The sequence below is a fragment of the Macrosteles quadrilineatus genome, unplaced genomic scaffold (genome assembly GCF_028750875.1).
Source record: "Macrosteles quadrilineatus isolate MER2022 unplaced genomic scaffold, UCM_ALF_1.0 Scaffold_1__1_contigs__length_201487025, whole genome shotgun sequence".
NCBI lineage: Eukaryota > Metazoa > Arthropoda > Insecta > Hemiptera > Cicadellidae > Macrosteles > Macrosteles quadrilineatus.
In genome coordinates this window covers 121759301-121777505 of record NW_026542594.1, presented here as the reverse complement: position 1 = coordinate 121777505, position 18205 = coordinate 121759301, and the positions used below count along the sequence as shown (strand labels likewise).

The window sequence follows — 18205 nt, the reverse complement described above, 5'->3', positions numbered from 1 at the left end:
GGTACTCGTTAAACCTAATGTTATTTGAATAGATTTAATTGAAAATCAAATCAGGCAAATGGAAATTTGCTTAGTCTGCAGGTTTGCTGCGGCGGGGGTATTTATAGTCATGTTTAAATAACAGATACCAGTATCTGTACTGTATGTAGCCTACCTCTCTTTAATGGAACCATTGACAGCATGAGGTTGGGGTGACTTGTCCCCATCACTAGAGGAGCCATCATCATCTGCAGCAGTCTTGGCTGTGGCAGTCTTGGTGGTAGCAGCTGCTGAGATAACACCAGACGATGGTACTGTGGACACACCCTGCGCTGCGGCCAACTTGGCAGCTATAACACGTTGTATTAGTTTATGGGTCCTAAAATCAGCTATTTCGACAATTCCCTTTACATTCATGCATGAAATACTAATTTATTCCTACTTATAAATAATTACTGCATCATTTTATGATTTTAGAAATGTTTGGTTGGTTTTCTTATGTCCAAAAAGTAGGCCTACTGTATTTTATTACAATTATTTATTACAAAAATTTCTTTTTAGCGAATTTCTCATATAGGAAATAAGCTATTACCGTAGTACTGATAGTAAGACCTGCACCCGGGACCGATTTACTTTTTCGTTTTGAGGTCCCTAGAGGCCAAAAACACCATCCGTTCAAATTCATATATATATATTTATATATTTATATATATATGTGTCCGTTAGCATGATAACTCGAGAAAAAATGATCCGATTTTGATGAAATTCGGTACAAACATGTAAACCTACATTTATTCGAAAGAGTTCGCGAACCAACATGATCGGACTATGGGAATGGGGGGTTTTATAGGGTAAAAATAGGTTTTTCCCATTTTTGACCCTAAAAACACAAAATTTAACAATTTCTTTCTAAACCATTTTGTAGAGCTTAAAAAGATAAACAATTTAGTATGTTGAAGCGTTATTATGCGCCTATTAGTTACGGAGAAAATTCCAAAAAATTTTAAATTTAAAATTCCTATGTTACTCTTATGGAGAATAAGTCAACTGTTGTAGTTTGCTTGTTTATGAAAATATTTTGGAAAATACATTCATTTCTTACTAAACTATTAAAATTTTACAAAAAAAATCACTTTTTACCCTCCCTGTTACAGCAAACCTAAGTAGGCCTACTCGTTAAACTTTTGTGTAAATCCAATCAGGCAAATGGAAATTCGCTAAGTCTGCAGGTTTGCTGCGGTGGGGGTATTTTTTCCCATATGGGGAATAAGCTATTACTGTAGTACTCATGGTAAGACCTGGACCCGGGACCGATTTACTTTTTTGTTTTGTGGTCCCTAGAGGCCAAAAACACCATCCGTTCTAATTCATCTATAAATATATTAGTGATGGGCGGATCCAAGAAAATGTCTGGTACCGAATCCAGATTCAGATCTTAAAAAATTCGGAACTGGATCTTCGGATCCGGATCCAGATACACAATATCATAAGGGTGGGTTAAAAAAACTTTTATTAACGGAATGTCAATTTAAATCATACTGTTTAAAATTAAATTGGTCATGTTTAAAGGTTAATATATCTTATATATAGAATAACCTCCAGTTTAGCCCAAAATTCCTCATATTTGGGGGAAACATTGTGATAAGTTGCAACCTCAGGGTTTAGGGTTAGTGTTTGGAACTCTCTTTAATTACCAATTTCCTTGCTAATCTTTTAATTTGAAACTTTTTTTTATGATAATAAAGTTAGCCTTTGATTTTTTTTAACTAAATAATTTTATATCGAATTTGGATAAGATTGTTTTAAAACAAAAGTCTTTACTTGAATCAAGAATATAAATTTTAACAGCTATGAGGCTACTCGATCCACCTCAGAAATAGGCTAATGTTCTCAAATTGTCCAACACCTACATAGGATAGTCTGTAATAATAAGATGGAGATTACCAAGTTTCTTCTTGGAAGGTATGGGGGTTTAGTGAGTGGGAGAAAATTTCGCGCCGTTCCGGCCAAACCTCGCATGCGGGGTTGGTTCGGCAGATTGGCCACAACCTAAACCCCAACTCTCACTTGTTAGCTGCGGAGAGCTACCTTCTGCCACTGGGTGTTGGTCCACCTACAGAACCAAGTGAGGGGGGCCCTAGACTAAGGTGTAATGCGATCCGTGCCAAGAGTCTTGTGGCACTGGGGGCCTAATATTCAGTGTCTTAACGGAGCCTTCTGGGAACCAGGGGTAACCCAGTCGTACGCACCCCTTACCTCTCTAATCGGGTCACTGGGGAGGTGGACTTAAATACCCGGTATTCGTGAGAACAATGTAGACAATCTGACCCAAATGGAGGAGGAAGGTCTACTGAAATCTGACGATGACGACAAGCTCGCAGAAACCGGAAAGGAACGATAAACGACTTTCCAGGGGCGAGTTGCAAAGGAGGATAGCGGATGCTTAAGCCAAAGGCAAAAAGGTGCTATCCAGAAGTGAGAGGAGGCTGGTGTGGGCTGCCAAGCACCCTAACTCTGCTGCCTGCAAAGCCAGTTCCTCCGGGAACTAGGATGCTGGGAAAAAGCAGAGCAAGGGTGGTACCCCCAAAGCTGACTCTAATGAAGCCTCCCGGAAGAAAGGTGGAGGCTGTGCTGACGCAGCCACAAAGGATTGGCTGGTCAAGCAAGTTCAGGAGCTGAGTCCTTTCAGGAAAATCTCGCTTCGGCTTGCCCCAGCCAGAGACCTTGTGAAAGCTGTGAAGGTATATTTATGTGCCCAGCCCTACAAGGTCTGCGTATGAGATCCCTTGTACGAAAAACGACTTTCCAGGGGTGAGTTGCAAAGACGGAGGATAGCGGATGCTTTAGCCAAAGGCGAAAAGGTGCTATCCAGAAGTGAGAGGAGGCTGGTGTGGGCTGCCAAGCACCCTAACTCTGCTGCCTGCAAAGCCAGTTCCTCCGGGAACTAGGATGCTGGGAAAAAGCAGGGCAAGGGTGGTACCCCCAAAGCTGACTCTAATGAAGCCTCCAGGAAGAAAGGTGGAGGTTGTGCTGACGCAGCCACAAAGGATTGGCTGGTCAAGCAAGTTCAGGAGCTGAGTCCTTTCGGGGAAATCTCGCTACGGCTTGCTCCAGCCAGAGACCTTGTGAAAGCTGTGAAGGTATATTTATGTGCCCAGCCCTACAAGGTCTGCGTATGAGATCCCTTGGCCTATTGATGGGAGATCAAAGGGAAAAACAGGTCACCATAGTCAAAAGGCTCTCACGGTTCACCAAAGACCTGGGATTTGACGGAGAATGAGGATCTGTGAACGAGGGTGCACAATAAGCTGTTCTAGCTGCGATGCAATCCCATGGTAACTTGTAAGCCTGGCCCTCTATTAAAAAAAAAAAAAAAAAAAAAAAAAAGTTTCTTCCAAGTTTCCACATTTCTTCTTGTTTAAACTATTTGAAATAATTAGACTATTGGTTTAGCTTTTCACTTTTTACTAGAAAATATTATAATATAAAAATCATACAAACTAGTTTTTAAACTTTCACCAGGCTAGTTCATGGTAGAAGAAGCAGGAAATCCAGTTGTTACCTAACACATGTTTTTCAGCAACAATGTATTCAGGTCTTCTATATCTTGAAGTTCACTGTTCACTTTTTAGTCACTCAGGCCAATTAATAGTATATGAAATTTAATTTGAGTAAATTACTTTTTTAAATTTGGTTTAGATATATATAATTATTTTTACTTTAGCTTGTGTTTGAAATAGATTTTAAACATAGTATATTTTAAATAGGCTTTTAGGCTTAATTGACTGGTAATAGGCTATTTATATATTATTTAAACATACAAAAATTTATGAACTGTTGCAAAGTTTGCACGACCACCAAAATTGTATTCCTGTATGTATATTTTACTATCCTTCGATATTGAGTATGCTATATCGTGGTTTTTGCATGTAGCATCCAATGTTTTTATGTCTGGATCACCTCTTGCTAATCTCTTCCTTAAATTTGTTCCAGGTCCACAGTACTGATAGCCGGGTATGTGAAGTTCTACAGGTAAAATACCCTGCGTCTGTGTACAAGAAGACTATATGTGTCCTAACAGTGTTCTAATTTATAAAATATTAGATGGGTATCTTGACTTTTTATTCACCCTGTATGGATTTTGATGAAATTTGGTAAAAACGTGTAAACTTACATTTATTTGAACGAGTTTGCGAACCAGCATGATCGAACTATAGGAACGGGGGTTTTATGGGGTAAAAATAGGGGTTTCCCATTTTTGACCCTAAAAATTCAAAATTTTACAATTTCTTTCCTAACCATTTTGTAGAGCTTAAAAAACAAATAATTTTCCCTACAGTCACCCGACAAAGATGGCTTCCTTGTTCTGTTTATAGTACAGATATTTTTACTTTGTCGTACGGTTTATACTTTGGCGCACATCAGGATTCCAACGAAACAACCCAAAAAAGCATGGTTCTATTATGCACGTAATCCGTGTACGCTTGGAAATAGGTTGGCAACACTTAAAGATAATAATACTAAGAGCAGCTGATTGACTATTAGCCTAGAACTACGATTAGACCTGTCATTTCGTGTTTATAGTTAAATGTTCTCTTTTCGGTGTTTCTGAACTTTCTGGACTTTTTTTAACGTTTTTAAAACATTCCTATGATCTTAATAAACAAGAAAGTACCTTCAACCCTAGAGCTGGCACTAGTGTAACGCTGTACTGGCATAGGGATATTATTGATTATGTAATATAATTTTTAAACCATCAAAAAATTTGAAATAGCAACATAACTATGGATTGTTATATATCATTTTGTTCAGAATAACACAAAGAACAATAATATAGGTGGTTTACATGGTTACCACAAACAAAATTTTTTTAGTTTTTCCAAATTGTAGGCATTATTAATTTTTTTATAAAATATTTTTATATTCCGTCGTATAGCTAAGTGCATGTAAGACTTATCATCATAAGGTAAATTGTAAAGTTGTGGTAAATTTTGTGCTGATTCCAAAAATATATAGTTTATATAGCTTATTTTGTGTATTTTGTTTGATAGCCCTATTACTATGTCGATCGTACCCCCAGCGCTAGTACCAAATAATCATCCAACCCAGGTCATGTACAAAACCGTACACCCTATATAATATATAATTCCAGGGTACTCTGGTTTGTATTATTTAACTTATTGATTACAACAGTAGCCCTAAAAAGTGATCAAAACTAAAAAAAAAAAATTAAATATAGGCCTACTGTAACACCTGCATTGGAGCCGTATATCCGGCGTTGCCATTTCGGCCACGGCCGTTTTGCGCCGTATATCCGGCGTTTGCCAGCACTAGGGTTAGAGCATTTTTTTGGGCACGGAAACCACTGCAAATTACAAAAATATACGGAACTATTTTTAAGTCGCGGAGTGATACGGACCGGGGACTACTTTCTCTAGGGCACCTATTTGTGTTGCTAGCTGAACCTAAAAACGTGCTGTATAGTGTTAGAAAGACTAATTATTTATATGCTTTATAGTGACTGTAGGAAAAATATAATGTGTAACACGAGTGCAAAAGGCCTTTGCTGCACTCGATATCATTCCGCACGAGCCGCAGGCGAGTAAACGTTGCTCTTGTGTGCAGCAAAGTGCCACTTTGCTCACAAGCTACACAAATAACCATAGTATATTGAAGCGTTATTATAGTCTATATTTAATAGCCTAATGGTTACGGAGAAAATTTAAAAAAGAATTGTAAATTTAAAATTCCCACGTTATTCTTATGGAGAATAAGTCAACGGTTGTAGTTTGCTTGTTTATCAACATATTTTGATCAAATTCGGAAAATAAATTAATTTCTTAATAAACTATTAATATTTTAAAACAAAAAAACAATTTTTTACCCTCCCTGTTGCAGCAAACCTAAGTACTCGTTAAACTTATTCTATTTAAATAGGTAATAAATGTGATATTTTTAACCCGTTGAGTGCCAACGTCCGGGGAACCGGACGTTTTTAAAATGATCCAAAAGTGCCGACGTCCGGCCGACCGGACGTTTTTAGAACGAGCCAAAAGTTGTCATAACAACCCAATGGATACTCGGATTCTTTTAACCCATATATTAACATTGAGTCGAAAGTTACTAGATACGATGCGATACATCGATTTTCGTTGGTCGAAATATCGAAAATTCGATTTTTACGAAATTTTAACCTAAAAATCGCCATATCGCGCTTGGCATTTTTAGCGCGACCTTCGGGAAAAATCATCGGCATTTTTTGAGCGTTACTTTTATTTCTCGCCTGGCACTCTAAGGGTTAAGGGGACATTTTAGTGTAAATCCAATCAGGTAAATGGAAATTCACTGAGTCTGCAGGTTTGCTACGGCGGGGGTATTTGTTTTTTGTTAGTGTGTTTAACACCAGTGAAATGTTACATTTTTTTAAAGAGAACAGTTCACACCCTGGTCTTGTTATCATCTATCAAGGATCTTTTGTTAGATTGTTATTTAAATTGATAACCCATTGAATATCAAAAAAGACTATTTATATGAAATGAGTTACATCATTCATGGCGTTGACAATGTACCATCAGGATTCGATTATTTTATGTTTTTATCATGTTAATGTGTCCATGTTTGGTTATTATAAAATGGTTCGTTTTGATGGATCCATTCATTTGTAGGATTTACAACATTAATTATGGTTTTTTCCAATACTTGAAGATTGATACATAAAATCTGAAGCTTAAGTGGTTTACTATTAACCTTGGATCAACACACAGCAAAGAACATAAACCAGTAAATTCGGTTTGGACCTATATATTTAAGAAAAATCTTACTTTCTAAATCCTTGAGTGCTTGAGGTTTTTGCCAAACACTTTCTCCCAGTTTAGCGTTGTAGTAGTAAAACTTGCCATCTGGAGCCCGATGTTCTGTCCACTCGGCTGCTTTAGCTACTATTTCTGGATCAATCTGTTGGTACAAACAAACTCGTAGACCAAAGTGAAGTGATGATTTTATCAACTTTACAACAAAACGACATTCAATATAAATTGTATGCCCAAAGGATAGCTTAGTTAAAGAGCTTAGTTACACAGCTTAGTTAAAGAGAAAGTTTTAAATTGTTAACAACACAAAGATTAAGATTCACATTTTTACCCAACCTTTTATATTTTTTCTATACAGGAGACTTTTTAGAAAGAATAATAAGTACTGTAGTGGAACTTATGAGGGGTGTTTTTTAAGTGAGGATCGTTTTTGCGTATCCAGTAGAACCTCTTTAATTCGAACCCCTGTAATCCGAACGTCCACTAATCCGAACCCCTCATTGCTGTACTTAATACACAGTACAGTAGTTCTTCATTGTATACTGTATTTATTGATATACGCACTATAGTTATTTGTAAGTTGTAATGTCTGGTACTGTTTATTCCCTATATTTACTACTGTATTAAATAAACACTGTATTTTAATTTATAAAGCATTTTTCACTTTTCCCTAGCTTTGTTATGTAAAAACAACAATATGTACTGTAATCCGAACTATTCAATAATCCGAACTACCCCCGGTCCCAATTAGTTCGGATTAAAGAGGTTCTACTGTAGCTACGTAGTAAAGCTTACGTGTAAGCTGAAACGAAAAAAAAACACCATTTGCAGCTTTGTAGCTGACATGTATGTTTTGGTGTGTCTTAAGTTTTAAATTATTGAATCTTTTGCAGTATGGGAAATAAGGTAAATTTTATACGGTTTATTGACCACAAGAAACATATCCGATGCCGACATTCAATGCCGGAAGACCATAAAGGAAAAGGTTTTTCACCTCCATTTTCGCACTCCCTAGCCCATTTCTGCACCCTCTCAGTTGTCTCCAGGAGTAGACTGAGGATCAACCATTGTAACCCTCTATCATTGCATAATGGCCATAACCTTCAGTCATCTGGCAATTATTAAAAAATATATCAACGATCTTATCTAGCATGCAGCGGTAGTTTCAATAATTTAAAAAGTTGTGATGAGTCGATTCTTAAAAAAAAAAAAAAAACAGAAAAAAAACAGAAAAAACAGTAAAAAAAACAGAAACGAGAATTGATGGTGAAATGTCAGTACAAACTATTTGTATTTACTCATTACATTTATAGATTCAAATTGTTAACCATGATTATTATTTTTCACTTGTGGCTATCTGAAAGGGCATATTTATCATGAAATAATATCAATAGTAGGCTATAGGATGATTATTTCAGTGTTAGTTGGTTAAGTTGTCTTCACTATCGTTTCAGAAAACATACTACTATAACCCAGAATGCCAACCGCATAGTAAAAAGCATTAAGTGTTTTGAGAGAGCTTTGCCTGTCAATTTGTAGGCAGCGCCACCAGTGTTGCTATGCTGAGTGCATGGCAATGCTGGTGGCGCCGCCTACAAATTGACAGGCAAAGCTCTCTCAAAACACTTAATGCTTTTTTACCATGCGGTTGGCATTCTGGGTTATAGTAGTATGTTTTCTGTGCTATTGTCAGCTGATAGAGTGCTGCAAACATCGACTGCAATTGATAAACCATCTCCAGAAGACAGAAGGCAAGCTAAATAAATAAAGACTACATCAAATAAATGGTCTATTTGGGCTCAACAAAAATACTATACTACCTTAAAACCATCCTCTCCTTACCTGAATTTGGTTATTAATAACATAAATATAATAATATTATTAGTTATCTATACAAGAGCTGGCCCGTGGTGGAAAACTCAACCAAAAGTATGTATTATGCAAACTTCTCTGTTTTCACCCCACGCTGTAAATAAAACATGTGAATGGAATTTCTTCAATTTGTTTTGACTTTTTAGCGAATTTCCCATATAGGGAATAAGCTATTACCGTAGTACTCATGGTAAGAACTGGACCCGGGACCGATTAACTTTTTTGTTTTAGGTCCCTAGAGGCCAAAAACACCATCCGTTCAAATTCATATATATATATATTTTTATTTTATTTTATTATTATATACACCAATGAGGACTACTTTAAATGTTACTAAGTAAATCACACTCCGATGGTCCGACTCCTCAGTTGGTCCGACCGTGCTGCCAACACAACAGGCTTCCACTAACATAACCTCACTGTCCAAGAAAAATACCTAGAAAACTTTATAAATTGTGTTTTTTTTAGTCTGATGTATTGAAAAATTCGTTGTTTATTCAACCATTTCTCCATTATTAATATTCAGTAGGCTCCCACATTATTGTTTTTGAAAAATCACAGTTCATTTGACAAAAATAAAATGGAAGCAAAACAAAGGAATGTCGATCAAAGCTTCAAGGTCAAGCTATCCGTTTGCACTTACAATCGTCTGCTCCTTAGGCCTATGCATGAAACATCTGTCTGCTGTGCGCTTGCTATGTCACAACATTTATTGATTTATTTGGTAATCATGACAACTTTAGTAGCCTGTGTTTTCATTTCAATGTCTCCAGAGGCCAAAAACATCGTTTGTTCACATTTTTATAGTATATATATATACACATCCGTGAACTTGAGTAATTTTTGTCAGATTTCGATGACATTTTGTTTAAATGTGTAAAGCGGGATAAACTTGAATGAGTTCGCGAACCAGCATGATCGGACCATGGGAACGGGGTTTTATGGGGTAAAAAATGGGTTTTCTCAATTTGACCCTCAAAACACAAAATTTCCCAATTTTTGTATAGAAATTTTTAAAGAGCTTTAAATAACAAATAATTTAGTATATCAATTGTTAATGGAGAAAATTAAAAAAATTGTGAATCAAAAATTCCAATGTTATGGAGAGTATTGTAAAACTGGCGGAATAACCAAACTTCGCTACGGAAACTTTCAAATTGGTTGAAATTTTCAATAAATTGCTGATATATTTTTCACCATCCTTTGAATCTTTGGTGAATGTCTTTCAGGAAGAGTTTGTTCATACTTGTTGCTTGCGTTCTTCACCTGCTTTTTCCTTTGTTAGTCTGTGCACCTGCTGCGGCATTTACGTCTTCGTGTACTTTGTTGAGATTCCGGAATCGGCTGACGATTGGGAGAAACGAGCTCTTTTTGTGGCTCTAAAGCGTCGAAGTGCCCACAAGACAGGGATTGTGTCAAATTGAGTCTTTTCACAGGATTACGTTCATCACCAAACTTGACGTATAATTCAAACTATTCCGATAAACCTCGAAAACAAATTTAAATGGTTGTGAAGCTACAACCTACCAAAGGTAAACGGCTTAGACATTTAATAGAAGTGTTGACTGGAATTAAGGTAATTATTCCCGTCACTGTTGATTAGTGTGTGTATGTGTGTAAGGTGATGATAAATGAGAGTGAAGCAATCTCCTCTGATCACTAAAAGTATTAACTTAAAATATTAACTGCCTACTTTCGTTTCCCAGACATTATTTTTTGGGAAATAAACCATAGAAATACATTTTATAAACATTTTAGAAAAGAGATAGTCAATAAGTTAATGAATTACGCACTTAAATATAAAATTCCTTATTCACACACTATCAAAAATTATTTATTAAACAAACTTCCACTTTTAAATATAAATACAGCTAATAATGCTAAAAATTTAGACAGTTAATAGTGATGGGCCCCAGTTGGTACATTTTGTAAACTTTTAATGCAATGCTACATATTAATCATCACAGAATCAAATTGTTTAGTTGAAAGATCTTTTAAGTTTCTTTATTCCATTTAAATATGAGTACTCATAAGGTTAACATGGGTAACTCCAGAGCCACTGGGGCGGAGCCCTTTTGACGGATCTGCATCAAACTGCATACAAACCATCCTTGAATAATGCCTTAAAGTTTCATTACAATCTGTCGAGCGGTTTCGGAGTGTATAACGTTCAAATCTATATATATAAAATCCAATGTATGTTTGATTTCTAGACACAGAGCAAAGTGGGGGAACTTGTCAACTACAGAGCTACAAATCACATTTTTCTGTTCACGAATGATGCTAGTAAGGTGCGAGGAACCTCTTGCGGCGTACATGCAAACTAAGAAGCTACACACACATACACACACGGCACGAGGTCCTTACTTAAAAAACGGCCCTGGTAGAATACATTAAACAAGCATCATCAGACCTTTGTTTTGGAAAATATGATAAACTTACATTGGCTTATTTAAATCAATCAATTACGCTGACAGTTTTCCACGGTACAGTACAGTAAAACCTACACTAAATGAAATAAAGGTGGCAAAGCCGTTTCGGAATTCCTATTTTTTTCGGTTAGTCAATGGTAGGAATTTAAAGGCTCTATGTCTAATCAGAACTAGGTCAGTAGTTTATTTAATATTTTAATTGATGTCTTCCTAAAACCTACAACTGTACACACAAAATCTATTCATTAAAATAATCGACAATTGTTTTCTGAACTTTTCTCTTTATCTTAGTAGAAGATTCATGTCATTGTCTGCTCTGTTACATTCTGTTGGCTAGACCAGACCAACTACTTGCACAATTACAGACGACTCCCAATGCCTAGCTCATTTTGCAATTGAACTGAAATTATTATGATTTTTTTCGGTTAACCCGGGTTTTGGTAACAGGTTGCAGTTAAAACTTACTATAATCCTTTCCACTTGTAAGTTTTTGTACTGCGAATATGCAGGTATCAATATATGATAATAATAAAGCATTTAGTTACCTGAGGGGAAGCTTCGTCAACCTGCCCCGGAGCTGAGACAGCTGCCACAGGGGCAGGGACCATGGACTGAGGGGCCATCACTGGCTGCTGGGCTCCAGGCATCATGCCTTGGGGAGGCATCCCCCACGGACCTTGAGGAAACCCTCCAAAACCACCTGGTGGAAACCCTGGCGGAGGCATACCAAATGGCGGCCCACCTCCGAATGGACCAGGAGGACCTCCGTACATACCAGGAGGGGGACCTCCCATCATACCAGGTGGAGGCTGCATTGTGTTAGGCATACCTAAAAATGGCACAATTCTCGGTATCAGAGTACATACAATCACTTGTCAGGTCTAATGACAATTTGTTACTTCTAGCTACATTTTATTAGGTTAGGGATGTACAAGTTCATTGTTAATTTGAGTATGTTTTGAGTCCATTAAACAATTTTACATGAAACTACTTATCAATGTAGGTCTCACAAAAGCTATTTTGTGCTATTACCAACACCAATGAAAACTAATCAATTTTAATTGGTAATAGAGTTGTTACAGTCCGTCAGTTCAGTTTAACACGTTCGCTACTGCAATAGTACGAAATTTTCCATTCACATGGACCAGCGACGCACATATGCGTCGGCCGGTTTCCACCCATAGACTCGACGGCTAGTCACATTAAAATAGACTGCCGACGCATATGTGCGTCGGGGTTCTAATGTTTTTAAAATGCTTATATCTTTGTAGTGGTCTATTTGAAGGCACTGAATTCCCTGCAGTGGTCTACAGAGATGTCTGACGCACAACTGCGTCGCTTGGTCTATGGATATGATGATTGGTGACGTCATATAATAGTTGGAAAAACTGGTCTTTACTTTTCTGCATCACTGTATGTATGTATGCAGTATGTATGCTGCATTATCCTATGTAGCTTTTATATTTGTTCAGTTATAAACTGTTCTTGAATAATCTGTTTATTTCTTTACTTACTTTCACCTTAAAACACAAAAAAATAAACTGTCGCATATATGCGACGTTTAGTCTATTTCAAGAAAACTATGATAATTTTCACTATTGTTTTCGCTGTAGACCGGGTGTCGCAAATATGCGACATTACAAAAGGTTATAAAAAATACAAATAAACAAGAATAATTTATTTACAAACACGATTGTAGCGTATTACAATGTAAATGAACACTGTTTTACAGGTTTTCGCCCGTGGTCTGTGTGTACTGTTATCCAAGTGACAGTCGGTCTGTGTAAGATTCAAATGTATACCTCGGTCTGTGGCTATGACCGCGGCGTCGCATATATGCGACGCTCAGTAGCGAACGTGTTAATTGTATATATGTAAATAGTGTAGCAATCTAATGACGCAATCTATCCAACATTTGTTGGTCAACGATGAAGAGATCAAGTATCAAGTATCAAGTAAGTAAGTACAATATGAAAACAAAGAGGTAGGGCCCTACACTAATAGTAAAAAGCTCAACTTATAAAAATTAAATGTAGCAAGTGTATTAGCAGATATGAAAGCCATATCAATTTTCGACTCTTACTAACAAAAATTTTGAAAAATAGAAGTGGTTAGCCAAAGGAATATTTTAATTGGAATAAGAGTAAATCTAAATATATAAAATGCAAAGCCCTCACTGACTCACTCATAACTAATTCTCCCACATCCCTTTTTCCTAGGAGGCTGAAATTCGGTACACGTATTCTTTGGGCATTAAATAGGAAAACTAAGTAGTTCTGCGGGTACCCGACCCGGACTCGAAAATCGGGTAATTTTGCACTACCCGAAGGGTCGGGCGGGTGGAAGAAATACCCTTTTTTATATCAAGCGGGTAATCCGGTAACCTATTATTAAAAATTTTAATGTTTTAATGTGTAATTATACAGTTTTCAGCTTTATATGAAGACATTTTAATAATAAATTAATAAAACCTAAATTGTGTGCTCATAATTTTCCTAACCCCATATTTCAACACCATCCAATGACTGCCAACTAGGCCTACTGACTAAATCAGTCAAATGAATATTCTTCTGATTCTTATTATTGGCTACATCAATATCGTCGTCGTCTGCTTGTTTGCACATCATCTGCATTACACGTACTATAGCATAATTAATTAATTATCGTAGTATAAAACTTAACTGGACAGTCACTGCCAAGAATGTTGGTATGATACAAGAATATCTTTTTAGCGAATTTCCCCTATAGGGAATAAGCTATTAGCCTACCGTAGTACCACAGCCACCTCTAATACAAGGCCGCGGCGAGCGAAAAGTGGCAACGTTGCATCCGTGTCTTGATGCGCGGTCGTCTTACCATTACAGTGAATGGAAGAGTCGCGTACTCGACGTGCATAATCGCGTTTCTACTACCCTTAATCATTAGTAATGACATTGAACTTGTTACTACAGCATGCCAGATAGATGTGATATGGCTGGATGTAAGAATAATTATGAAAGCTCAATTAAAATTGAATAATACATACAGTGTTATGTACATGATCCGCCGCGTAAGCAATAATAGCTTCCTGCTATTATTCGGTCAAATTAGACATCTTAAAACAATCCTCGTTTTTGTGTGAAACATTTTCACGAATATGAACTTAGATTTGTAAAAAAATGTAAGAATAAGACATTGATTCGTGTAAATATAGACGCGAGAAGCGAGTTTTAGGTATGAGAAAGCCGTACAATTTCCTTATTTATTTTTATCTATTGATAAAAGCTGTTGTTAAGTGATTAAAATAACTTAAATATCTAGCACTTCGAAGAAATAAACCGGTGTTACTGTTAAGTGGGCCTACTAGTAAAAAATATGTACTACACCATCTAACAATTAAGCATCATATTCTCCGACTCCAGTCTGAATGTTGATGTGATAAAACAATTCTATTAATATTGTGGAAAGCCATATGGAGGCCTAGCTTCTGAAATAGTTTACAAAATGAAACAAATTTTGCTTAGTAATTATTCAAAGAAAATAAATTGTTTATAGTCAGTATGCCTTCAAAATGAAAACTTCAAATTTTGTTGTTGCTAACTAATGGTTTCCTCAGGTAGACTAAAACATAATATACCTATTGAAAATTGAAAATTAATTTTATTTGAACAAAATTGCTAGATCTTAGTCTCTACAAATATTGAAGTGGCAATAAGTTAGTCAGTCCTACTGTATTACCATTCTTGGTATAGTAGCTATATTTTGTAAAATTTAAGCCCAGTCTGTCTAAGGGCCGGTTGCTGAGCTCGGGATTTAGCTAAGTTCTAGACTTAAACCGGCTTTAGACTCTGGAGTCTAAGAAATGGCTTGCTGAGATAGGGCGTTAACGAAGTCCAGAACTTATTAGACTCCGGAGTTTATTTGGCTGGTTAGACTCTGGAGTTTAAAAATTGACTTGCTGAGACAAGGACCTATAAGTCCAGAACTTAACTTAGATTCTCGTCTCTTGCTGAGACAAGGATCTAGTAAAATCCGTTAAGTCCAGAACTTAAAACACTACGATTTTAGATCCTCGGCAAGGGCAGGATTTAAATTAGATTCTAGACTTAACAGAGTATATTAACCTTGTTTGCGCGTTATATCATCATCATATTAGGACGTATATATTAGGTATCCATATTATGTATCATCCTAGAAACTGGAATTGATAATTTAAGACATCCTATTAGCGAATTTCCCATATAGGGAATAAGCTATTACCGTAGTACTCATGGTAAGACCTGGACGCGGGACCGATTTTTTTTTCGTTTTGAGGTCCCTAGAGGCCAAAAACACCATCCGTTCAAATTCATATATATATATATATTTATATATTTATATATATATATATATATATATATGTGTCCGTCAGCACGATAACTCGAGCAAAAATGATCCGATTTTGATGAAATTTGGTACAAACATGTAAAAGTACGTTTATTTGAACGAGTTCGCGATCCAGCATGATCGGACCATGGGAACGGGGGTTTACGGGGGGTTTTATGGGGTAAAAATAGGTTTTTCCCATTTTTGACCCAAAAAACATAAAATTTAGCAATTTCTTTCCAAACCATTTTGTAGAGCTTAAAAAAACAAATAATTTAGTATATTGAAGCGTTATTATGCGCCTAATGGCTACGGAGAAAATTCCAAAAATTTGTAAATTTAAAATTCCCATGTCATTCTTATGGAGAATAAGTAAACTGTTGTAGTTTGCTTGTTTGTGAACATATTTTGATCAAATTTGGAAAATGTTTTTATTTCTTACTAACTATTCACATTTTAAAAAAAAACTGTTTTACCCTCCCTGATGCAGCAAACCTAAGTACTTGTTAAACTAATTCTATTTAAATCAAGAATAAATGTTATATTTTTAAGTAGACATTTCAGTGTAAATCCAATCAGTCAAATGGAAATTCGCTTAGTCTGCAGGTTTGCTGCGGCGGGGGTATTTTTTTTAATTGACAAACATCCGCTAACAAAAAGGAATATTTGTTTGCCCGTGATTTTTTTACTACGAAACCGATGTGTTTAATTTACAAAAATGACAATGTTTCAATTTTTACATATTGCAATAAAACATTGTTTTAGAAAAATCCTTGTAGTAAATTTTAGTAAATGTAATTCCTGCTCTATCTTATAAGTAGTTTGAGACACCCAACATGCAGAGTCGAATGGGTTAGAGTTATGACTTCCATTCTTATTGAATATCATACTCGATTGTGAACTAATGGTAGTACTCACTCATACTTAAATGCGACATGCACTTATGTACTATATTAAACTTTTACTACGACTGTACTATATAGTATTTTATCATGGGCTTATTAAAACATAACATATTATACTTTTAACTCAGTATATTCGACCAGTCCCATTTGTAACCATATTTATAATTTACAAAAATCTACTTGGAAAAAGAGTATGTAATACAAATAGTAATTAAAATTAGGGATGGACGAGATTGGATTTTTAGTTCGAGACGAGACGAGACGAGATTTTTTATTTCTCATAAAATTTCGAGACGAGATCGAGACGGGATTTCCCTTCTCATACACAACGGGAAATGCACGTTCAAAATTTTTACCTGATTTTGTAACATTGTTAGATGACTGTTTAAATACAAAAATAATGATAATAGGCAAGAATATTTACAATCTTTTATTAAAAAACATCAGCATAACATTTTTTTTATTAATCACGCTTAACTTATTAAAAATGCCTATGATTAGGAAACATAGTGATATCAGTTAGGATAGAGTTCAACTTATCCTAAAATAAAATAAATCATAAAATAAAAGCAATATTAGTTTTTATAAAATAGTTACTTGTTTTGACTTTTTATAGTAATAAAACATTCCTCACACTGCTTACACTTAACAAAACTTCTCAAATGTTATTAAAGTAATATTATTAAAATAATTAAAGTAATATTTACATTTAAAGAATTAATTAAATAAGAACGCCTTCGCAAAGGAAACGCAACTACAACACGCTCCTGTATTGCGGGTATTGCATTAAACTTCTGCAGGCGTTTTTAATTTTTTTTTTTTTTTTTTTATTCTCGTCTCGATAAAAATCTCAGCCAAAAAGAAATCTCGTCTCGTGTAACGAGATTTATAATTTCCCGAAAATTTCCCAAAATTTCGAGACTTGACCATCCCTAATTAAAATATTATTCATGTAATTGATTTAACTATATACAAAAACACAAGAACTATATACACAATACTTAACCTTATATTTACATTTTATTTTCTACACAAGCTCTATACCACACACATTTTACAAAGTCCATAGCGCAATTTTACCCTCTCCTAACTGTAAAGGTTTTTCTGTTAGCCACTTTGCCTTTAGATTACTTTTTTCAAGTAGGTGTTAGGGTTGGTCCTATTCATGAGTGGATACGTGTCTATTTGAACTGATTTCAAACATTTTACAAATTTGAAAATGTTTGGGCCAGGCGACGTACAAGCATACAATATTACTTTATTTTGTAATTTGTGTAGCTTGTAAGTTAGTATTTTCCTGTTATAAAACAAAATTTCAGTTTTACAAATAACAAGACTAATATTATTAGTTTGTATTTTGTTATGAAACAGGTCCCAGACCTGGTATTTTTAGTTTTAGTTTATATATTGTGTTTGTTTAGGGCCATTTTTTTGTTCATGCTGAATTTTATGTTGAAAAAATAACATGGACCATATCATTTGTATTTCCTGTACAAAAGCTATAATATTTCGGCTCTACAAGTTTTGACATTTAAATAGTTTCCAGTAAATTGAGTCTTTCGTGAGTTTGCACCTACCCAGAAATTGTGAAATTAGAATAATCAACACATTATAAAACTGCTCTTTTCGATTTTGGTTATCTAATATATATAATTTATCTAAATAATAATTTATAAAAATAATAATTGATCTAATAACATAATTTATCTAAAAACATTAATTTATATTATGAATGAACATGAGCTTAGTATTGACCTTTGTGGTACTCCAAATCGCATTTAACTGGATTTGCATTGATTTTTTATTTCAACCTTATTATAACGCTTTTCTCAGCCATTACCTCTAACTATAATATTTTTGTTAC

At 35.3% G+C, this 18205-nt stretch overlaps 1 protein-coding gene across 1 annotated transcript in view; it reads right to left on the bottom strand.

Annotated features, from left to right (window-relative positions):
• LOC128984075 (transcription elongation regulator 1) overlaps positions 1-18205 on the bottom strand; it is a 176631-nt gene that overhangs the window by 112146 nt on the left and 46280 nt on the right. The window contains exons 7-9 of the mRNA XM_054403360.1: positions 11638-11921; positions 6801-6933; positions 155-329 (exon numbers count right to left, since the gene is read on the bottom strand). Of these exons, the coding sequence (XP_054259335.1) occupies positions 155-329; positions 6801-6933; positions 11638-11921 (592 nt within the window). The remainder of the gene's footprint in view (positions 1-154; positions 330-6800; positions 6934-11637; positions 11922-18205) is intronic.